The sequence below is a fragment of the Loxodonta africana genome, chromosome 26 (assembly GCF_030014295.1).
Source record: "Loxodonta africana isolate mLoxAfr1 chromosome 26, mLoxAfr1.hap2, whole genome shotgun sequence".
NCBI lineage: Eukaryota > Metazoa > Chordata > Mammalia > Proboscidea > Elephantidae > Loxodonta > Loxodonta africana.
Window position 1 is genome coordinate 24,785,628 of NC_087367.1, and position 9,606 is coordinate 24,795,233.

A 9,606-nucleotide genomic window follows, 5' to 3' on the forward strand; every position below is an offset into this window, starting at 1 on the left:
CTGGGTAAAGGGTCAGCAAAGTATGAAAGGGATCTCCTTAAACTCAGGAATTTGAGGGCCATGAGGTCGTCAGCTCACTCTCAACTCTGGGTATACTAAGGAACCAGAGACCTGGGTTAGCGCCACTCTTCTCTTTTGAGTTTACTGACGGAATCCAAATCACTCTTGTGTCCATTCACCATCTGCTAGCGCTCACTCTGTGCCAGGCACTGTTGTAGGCCATGGAAGGTTGAGGGTTAACTAGAACAGACAAGATCTCTGCACTCCAGGAGCTTACGTTCTGGTGGGGAAGACAGGGAAGAAATAAATACACAAATAATCTCAGGTTTGCGACAAATGCTATTATGAAAAATCAAGCAGGTGGAGGGCTAAAGAGTGACAGGAGAAGGGGCCCTTTTAGATAGGGTGGCCAGGGAAGAGCTCTAGGAGAAGACAATTCAGCAGATCCTAAATGAAGTGAAGGAGCAAGCCATGCACACATCTAAGGAAAGGACATTTCAGAGAGGAAACAGCATCAGGTAGGAGCATATCTGGTGCATTCTAGGAAGTTGGAGAAGACAGCCATCGTCAGTGGAGCAGGGTGACTAGCGGCAACAGGAGAGGAGCTGCACTAGGACAAGCAGGCAGGGGTCGGGGCATGTGGGACCTTGATGGCCATGGGAAGGATTTTAGGGTTTACTCATGGAAAGCCATTGGAGGACTTTGAGCATAGTTGGGTTTATGTTTTTAAAAGATCACCAATACTGTGTGGAAAATAGACTGTAAAGATGCAAAAACAGAAGCAGAGCAAGCACTTAGAAAGCCATTTTAGTAGTCTCGTGGGATGATGATGGTTTATATTGAGGAGGTAGCTGTAGAAGTGGTGAGAGTATGCCATTTCACTATGTATTTTAAAAACAGAGCTGATGCGACTTAGTGATGATATAGATGTTGTGAGGGAAGAGGAGCAGTCAAGGCTGACTGGAGTTTGGAGCTCGAGCCGCCAGGTGAGTGGGAATGGCGTCCACTGAGAGGTTAAAGCACTGTGGAGAGGAAGGACAGTCAAGAATTCCCTTGGAACTCGAGAAGGTTTGAGGTGCTTTCCAGATGTCCAAGTAAAGATGTCAAGCAGGCTGTTGCACATTGGAAGTCTGAAGCTCAGGGGAAAGGAACAGGCTGGAGATGAAACTTTGCGAGTCATTAATATACCAAACCAAAGCAAACCCACTGTCATCGAGCCAATTCCAACTCCTAGTGACTCTATAGGACAGAGTGGAACTGCTCCATAGGGTTTCCAAGGCTGTAATCTTTACAAAAATAGATTGCCACACCTTTCTCCCACAGGCAGCTGGTGGGTTCAGCCTCGATGACCTTTCTGTTAGCAGCTGAGTACTTTAAGCACCGTGCCACCAGGACTCCTCATTAATGCACAGGGGGTATTGAAATCCACGGGGCTGGTGGAGTTCGCCGTATATTGCCAGTGACTTCCCTGTTTTCACTTGAGGCTTCATGTTACAGGTCAGACACTTTGACAGTCCCTACCTGGTGTACCATGAGAAGATCAAAACTAGCCGGGTGTTCATCCGAGACTGCAGCATGGTGTCTGTGTACCCACTGGTCTTGTTCGGAGGAGGCCAAGTGAATGTGCAGCTTCAAAGGGGAGAGTTCGTGGTCTCCTTGGATGATGGCTGGATCCGTTTTGCAGCTGCCTCCCATCAGGTAAAGAGTGCCTTCTTTAACTTCCTGGAACACATAAGATATGCTCCTACCTCACGGTCAGTTTCCTCTCTGAAATATTCTTTCCTTAGGTATGTGCATGGCTTGCTCCTTCACTTCACTTAGGATCTGCTGAATTGTCTTCTCCTCAGAGAGCTCTCCCCGGACCACCCTATGAGACTCAGGCTTTGATAATATAAAGCATAGGGCATTCCTTTAGTTGTCCAGGACAGCAGAGCTAATGAGCTAATTCAGAGGGATGAGCCTTCAATAGGAGACTGAGAAAGAGTGGGGCTGAAGTGAGGCCCCACCCCTACCAGGAAGGACACTGGTGTGAAGGGTTTGGACAGAGGCTGTAAGGTTAATATTATACAAATACTACAGGTTCACCAAGGAAAAATCAGGAAGTACAGATAAGCAAAAATAAATAAATAAAAATCATCCTGGTTCCACTACCATAAGGAAGGGATGATGGGTGTGAATTCTAGGCTTCGTTTCCTGTCATTCTCAGGTCTCCATCATTCACTGCATGGAGTCTCTGTGAACAGCATTTAAGAGGAGTATATGTTGATGAAAGGAGCCCTGGTGGCACAGTGGTTAAAGCTCTCGGCTGCTAATCAAAAGGTCGGCAGTTCAAACCCACCAGCTGCTCCATGGGAGAAAGATGTGGCAGTCTGCTTCCATAAAGATTACCGCCTTGGAAACCCTATGGGGCAGTTCTACTTTGTCCTGTAGAGTTGCTACGAGTCAGAATCGACTCCAGAGCAACAGGTTTGGTGTTTTTGGTATATGTTGCAGAAATAAAAATTCATTTTAACATTTGCATCTGTTAGAATGCTTATGTTGCAAGAAACAAACACTACCTTAAACATTAAAGGGAATTTATTGGCCTGTTTAATTTTAAAGATTAGAGAAGCGACGTCCAACAGAAATATAGTGCAAGCCACATGTGTACTTTTAAATTTTCTAGTAACCACATTAAAAAAAGTAAAAAGGAACAGGTGAAATTAATTTCAATATATTTTATTTTACCTGTTACGTCTAAAATGTTTTAATTTTAACATGTAACCAACACAAGAAACTTAATGAGATACTTAAATTCTCTCTTCATTCTTAGTCTTTAAAATGTGATGTGTGCTTTGTACTCACAGCACATGTCAGCTTGGACCAGCTTCAGGTGCTCAGCAGCCACATGTGGCTGCATACTGGACAGTGCAGGTCAAGAGGGCCAGGCACGGCTGGCTTGATTCAGCAGCTCAATGATAACAAACAACCTTGTAGGCGCAAGAGTGTTGCAGTAGCTCCTGGCCTCACATCTGTGTAGCACACTGCCGGGAATGGGAGACAGAGTCCTCTTTCCTAAAAGCCCCATCAAATCTCCTTCCTAAATCAATAGCTGTGGCTAAGGGAGCATCACGGACTGATTACTAAGGCCTGGATTACCTGAGCCATTCCCTCTGGCAAGAACCTGTTTTAATTAGATCAGGGTCCAAACTGCCCAGTGGGTATACTTTGGGGGAGGGCAGGCAGATGCTGGGAAGACGTCCAGAGACCACTACAACATCAGCATAAGCACAATGCCATTAAAAGTACAGAGCCCTTTCCTCTACAAAATCGTAAAATGTGTCCCAAAGCCAGAGAGATGTTTTTGTTTAATATCCACCGTTTTTAATTTCTCACTTTCCAGCTTCTCTCTCAGAGGAGATGGTTCAAAAGTTGGCCAGGCTTTATTTAATATGGAGAGCATGACTAAAAAGCCGTATTTCCAGATTTTATCTTTTCCTGAAATGAGATAAGATGGAGGAACCTATTTATAATGGACTCTGTCTTCTGTTTAGTATATTACAGAGCGGCCATCGAGTGAGCATTCTTACAGCTGTATCAAGAAATCTTAGAAGCGCTTTTAGGCTAAGGACCCTTGGTAGCACAGAGGTTAAGAGCTTTGGATGCTAATCAAAAGATCTGCAGTTCGACTCTACCAGCCGCTCCTTGGAAAACCCTATGGGCAGTTCTGCTCTGTCCTGTAAGGTGGCTGTGAGTCCGAATCGACTCAGTGGCAACAGTGTTAGTGTTTCTGGTTTTTAGACTAAAAATGTGTTTAGTTTTCTTCCTCTAATGGGGTTAAAATTACTACCAGAAGTCTAGGACGATAGTCATCATAATCAGAGCATTTCCCTCTAACACCCTCTCCTCGCCTGTTGACCCAGCACTGCTTATATTCTGGCCTTCATTTTAGGTGGCCGAATTAGTAAAGGAACTTCGTGGAGAGCTTGATCAGCTGCTCCAGGATAAAATCAAAAACCCGAGCATAGATCTGTGTACGTGTCCTCGAGGATCCCGGATCATCAGCATGATTGTGAAGCTTGTCACCACACAGTAAAGGCCAGCCTTAGGGGAATGCCCACTACTTGCCTGCGTCTCGCTGGCCGGGGAATAACAGCAGCACTCTACCTCCAACTGAAGACCTGTCTGTGCTGGGGCGCAGTGCCAAGGCAGCTGGGCACCACGGGCCCGTCGGGAAGCTCTCAGACTCAGCGTTTCTCACAAGGTAGTGGGCACTCCCAGTACAATTTGGAGCGTCAGTGGTGACACCATCTAAAACCCAGCTTGCCTGTCTCTCTCTGTGACTGTCCTGGAGAGAAGGAAATTTATCGGTTAACACAAAAGTGAATGTTTAATATAATTCTGTTTCAATTTATGTGTTATTTTTCCCTGCTTTTTACTGGGGTGACAGGGGCATAAGGAAAATACCTATTATTGTTTTTTTTTTTGTCATAAAGGCTCAAGTAAGAGGAGTCAGAATAGAGAAAGAAACTGTACCTTTCTGCAAACAGGCAGGAAAAAAATCATGTGAGCAAGAAAAATAAAAATATCGTTTTAGGCTATTGATTGACTACTACGTGGACTTGATTTGTGAAGGATTTTTATTTTTACTCCTTAAAGATCAGCCTAAAATAACAAACGTAGTGAGTTCTGTTGTGGTTTTATAATGCATGCTGGTCTCTTCTTAGAAGCAAGGCAATCTGCTGTCTTCATTCTCTTTAGTTTTCCATTTAGGTATCTTTACCCTCTATTGCAGACTCACAAGGGCCAGGTTTCACTTTATCTGCAGGGAATTTTCATGGTATTCCTCAAGGCAGAGTCGACTGGGTTGAGACAGGAAAGGTTGTCATTGCTGGTGTCAGATTTACAGCCATAACAGTGCCTCCCGTGAGACTGCTGATAGTTAAGGGGGCGCTAGTATTTTGGGTGGCACAAGCAGTTAAGTGCTTGGCTGCTAGCTGAGGTTGGAGGTTCAAGTCTACCTTGAGGTACCTTGGAAAGAAGGCCTGGCAATCTGCTTCTGAAAAGTTAGCCATTGAAAACTCTATGGAGTATAGTTCTACTCTGACATACATGGGTCACCATGAATAGGAATCTCCTAGACGGCAGCTGGTTTGGTGGTTTTATTTTTTGGGCGGGGCGGTGGGGGGATACCGATACATCTTCCCTGGATGTTCATCAGTGTGGCCGGAAATGATCCCAAAGAGCAGAGTGGAAGAAACCTCCTTGTGTTGGCTAGACCTCAGGTAGGGAGTCACTGTGGGTTTCCTGCTATATCCAGGTTGAATACAAATTGATCAACAAAAGCACCTCAGTGAAAGGTGTTCACTTTCTGAAGTATTATTTTAGTTATGTTTTCAGGAAAGCTCCTGATGTGTTTAAGCTGCAATATAGTTGAATAGCTTAGACTCTAAGCAGTATTTTTAAAAGGCATCAATTCATGTTGTCACTTTAAATTAAAAAAAAAAAAAACACATACACAGCAGCCACCTTTTGACTTGCTCTTGAAACAAGGCTCACATCACAGAACTGATTAGGCTGGACCTTTAGGAGAAATCAAGGAGAAAATAGCATTAACCCCCTGAAAGAGTTTTTTTTTTTTTTTTTTTTTACGAGTTTTGACTCAGTGCTACAGTGGAGCTCCCGCTCCCCTTGCCAGAGACATCCGTCCTACGGGACCTGCAGCTTTAACCCAGGTTTGCAGGAGAACATACAGCTGGGAGGTGGCTAACAACAAAACTTTAATCCAGAGTGCCGAAAAACTGCTCCCCTCAGGGAAGCCAGTTCTTGGCTGGTCACTTCCAGCCACATACAAACACACAAATACTATCATTTTATAGAAGTGCCACAATGTGAAAACGGAACAAAGCCTTGATTTAGGGCTGAGTAAGAAGATCCACACCCACAGAAGAAACTTCTTAAGCTAATCATTAAAATTATGAAATAAGAAATGAATAGGATTACTCCTTCGCAATTAAAGATTGGAATGCTGTCTAGCATTTCAAGATGAAACGATTTCTCAGCCCCAACAAGGTGGTCAACATTTCATGTAATTTTACGGAGAGCTAAATGGTAAATGGTTTCTTAAAATTAACTGTTTTACTGCAATCTAGCTAGGAAACAATATTAATAAAATACTTAATACTAAATTAGTCTCCACTGTTTTGTACTATATCTAGTCTCTGGAAAGTTCTCAAGAAATTAGAATCATTCTTATACAAGTGGCCATAGGTTGACCACTTTGTCTTCTTCCTCCTTCAGTTCCATATCTGATTATTACAGCTCAAACTCTGTGATAAGTGATGAACTTTAGTCTTCATCCTCCCATTCATTATCTGAGAGGTCTAAATTTAATAGATCTAAGCACTCCTGTAATCTCACCTGTAATCTGTAGGTATATAGCAAGTGTTAGATTATTTTTGTTTTTGGAGGGGGTTGGTTTCCTTTCTTTCTTTCTAGGCAGAGGTTAGAATATATCCCTAAGAGGTCATCATAAAATAAGGTCTTGTGAACGTACCTTGTAAAGTTCAAAGCAGTGCCTGTCAGGCCTTAGGACCAAGGATGTGCTCTTCAGATGCAGCCCAGGCTGCCTTTGTGGGCACTCGGCTCTGTATTGTGTTGTCTGTTTCTGGGCCTAGAGCTGGTGAGCTTGGACTTCACCCTCTGAGGGTGTCTCGTGGATGTCCCCCAGCTGCCGCATGAATAATGGATTCATGTGACAGCAAAGTATGGTCACACTGCCGTTATTCTGCGTGAATAAGCCTAGGCAGAGGCTGGCTGGCCTCCTAAATCATATTGGAATTAAGCATAATTCCTAGGGTTCCCCCCCCCGCCCCCGCCACCCTAAATATGAGGGGGGAAAGTTTACTAAAATCCTCAGTTAATAAATACAAGGTTAGCTGTTGTTCTCAGAAGCTAGGTCTTCATCGTGAGCCTGTGTCAGTCAATATTTGAGTGCTCACAGCACAGTGGCCCAGGCGGAAACAACATGGAAACAGCTAATACAATTTGTTGTTACAGCTAGAGTTTCTGATTGCTCGAGAGTGGTCTGTTTTTTCCATGTCTCACAAATGCAACACTATGCAATGACTAGGTGAACTGTTAACCAGGATGACTGTTAGTGACTGCCGACAGAGACTTTTTTTCTTAACCATTTTTAAGGTGCATCCTCCAAATAATATATTGAAGAGATTGGTTGTAAATAGGGCTTGTAGCCAATCACTGATCCTTAATATGGTTTAAAAGCTTAGATGTTTTAATAATTTGTTTTATCAAGGGTAGAAAAAGAGAGTCCTCTTGGAGAGTTACCTATACCCTATATATAAACCATCAGGAAGAAGTGGAGTCTGTGTTTCATAAAGATACAGGCAGCAACTCAAATATGAACTTGTTCCCACATGCAGCTCAGCCACTTTGCCCTCTCTGGCCAGCCGTGGGTCTGCTCCAGAGGCCAATTCTAACCCAGCTAACTGAGTAACTAAGGCAGGCCGCAGTGCCCCTGTGAGACAGCTATGACAAGGGATGGTTTAGAATCAATAAACTGGATTCTTCTTTTTTTTTTTTTTTTCCACCTTTATTTCAAACTTTTAGGATAGAAACAGGGCAACAAAAACCAACATGGTGGGGTTTGTTTGAAATAGCAACTTCCAAGGGTGGCCTTGGACATTCAGCCCAATCTCATTACTTTCTTACCCAACAGTGAGACCTGACACTGAAAACAGTATATGCTATAATAATTTATTTAATAAACATTTTCAACAGTAGCTGTTCCAATGTAAGGTTTGTTATTTCCTTATATAAAATATGCAATTACTCTACTTCCTTGATGCTAAGTTTTACGGAAAATGGCCTGAAGGAGTTCATTTTCCTTCCAGGTTGAATGAATTTACACTTTGAAGAAGAGATTACCCGTGGCTGAATTTTCTTCTACAATAATTAAAGAGGGCAATTTAGCCCAAAAAGACTCATTTACTTCCTGAGATTCCCCTTTTAATAAGTTTTGTCTCATTCCATACTTGAGTTTCAAATGTATTGTAACAACAGTGTTTGTTGACCTTTAAAATAAGACTTTATTTGTCCATAGAGTTTGAATGACAAATACCCTGTCATGTACAAGGATTATAAAGAAGTTTGCTCACAGGAGAAAATGTAGTTTTTGTTTAAACCAGTGGATCTTAACTGGGGGTGATTTTGCCCCACAGGGGATATTTGGCAATGGAGACATTGTTGGTTGTTACAACTGGAGGCGGGGAGCCCTACTGGCATCTAGTGGGTAGAGACCAGGGATGCTGCTAACATCTTATAATGTGTAATACACCCCCTGCCGCAAACAAAACATCATCTGGTTCAAAGTCAGTGGCAGAGGTATCGGCACTATAGACAGAAACACCATGCCATCCCTGTACAGCAAAGACCCAAAAAACTAAGTAAAACAGACACAAATGTCAATTCTGGAATCCTAAGAGTCAAAAAAAAGGATGAAGAGCTCAATCAAGCACCAAATAGAACAAGAAACTGACAAAGAACAGAGAATGGGGAAAGCTACATAGTGGAGGTCCGCTACCAGCTAACACAGCACGGACTCACCATCTTGGACCTCAGCCACTGAGAAACGCAGATGGAGTACAGGAAGGCAATTTCACTAAACTCTAAGCAGGAGACAGACCACCTGGTAACCAGTGATATATGCTTTCCCAACCCCTGCCCTTCTTCCCTGTACAAGGCCTCTGCCACTTTCCAATGGGCCATTGTATCTTAGGCAGAGAGACACCAGCTCACTACCACCCCAGATTCGCCATCTTCAACCTCAGCCACCACGGACTGCAGATAGAGAGTATGGGAAGGCAAGTTTGTGGAGCTCCCAACAGGAGACAGAGCACCCAGTAACCAGTGATACTTTCTCACCCCCCACCCTTCTTCCCTCTACGAGGCCTCTGCCACTTTCCAATGGGCCATGGTCGCTCAGCCAGAGAGAAACAAGCTCCTTGCCACCCAGATTTGCCCCGCCCCCACTGGCCAGCTCCATCAGAGCCATTTTTTTTGTTGTATTGGCTTTTTTTGTTTCTTCTCTCTCATTCTTTCCTTTTCTCTCCCCCGCCCAGCTAGCATCGTGTGCTGTGTGGCCCCTTCTTGACAGGCTGTGCCACACCATTCAGCTAGAGAGCCGCCAGCACACAGCCTTCCTGGGTCCACGCCGCCCAAACTGGCAGACTCCTTCACACATTTATTTTTTGTTTGTTTTTGCTCTTATTTTTTTTGTTCTCATTTCTTTTTTTTATTTCGTCTCTCTCTCTCTTCCTTCCTTCCTATCCTTTCTCCCACCCACCTAGCCCCATGCACCACCCACCCCCTTCTCGACGGGCTGTAATCCACTGCTCAGCTAGAGAGTCTCTGGCACATGGTCTCCCCAGGTCTGCACCACCCCCACAGGCCAACTCCCTCAGCACTATATTTTTTTGTTGTTGTTTATCTTTCCCGTTCTCCCTTTTCCTTCTCCCCTCCCATCTAGGCCCTGCGCTGTCTCCACCCCTTCCTGATGGGCCATGCTGTGCTGCCTGGCAACAGAGACATCAGCTCACTGCCACGCCA

The 9,606-nt window shown here is 44.1% G+C and overlaps 1 protein-coding gene across 8 annotated transcripts in view; it reads left to right on the forward strand.

The window, feature by feature from the left end:
- DHX57 (DExH-box helicase 57) overlaps positions 1 to 5,539 on the forward strand; it is a 98,329-nt gene extending 92,790 nt beyond the window's left edge. For all 8 annotated transcript variants that reach the window (XM_010595883.3, XM_003416089.4, XM_010595879.3 and 5 more), the window contains 2 exons: positions 1,498 to 1,698; positions 3,932 to 5,539. In XM_010595883.3, coding sequence (XP_010594185.1) covers positions 1,498 to 1,698; positions 3,932 to 4,075 — 345 coding nt within the window. In that variant the 3' untranslated portion in view covers positions 4,076 to 5,539. The remainder of the gene's footprint in view (positions 1 to 1,497; positions 1,699 to 3,931) is intronic.
- The last annotated feature ends 4,067 nt before the right edge of the window (positions 5,540 to 9,606 follow it).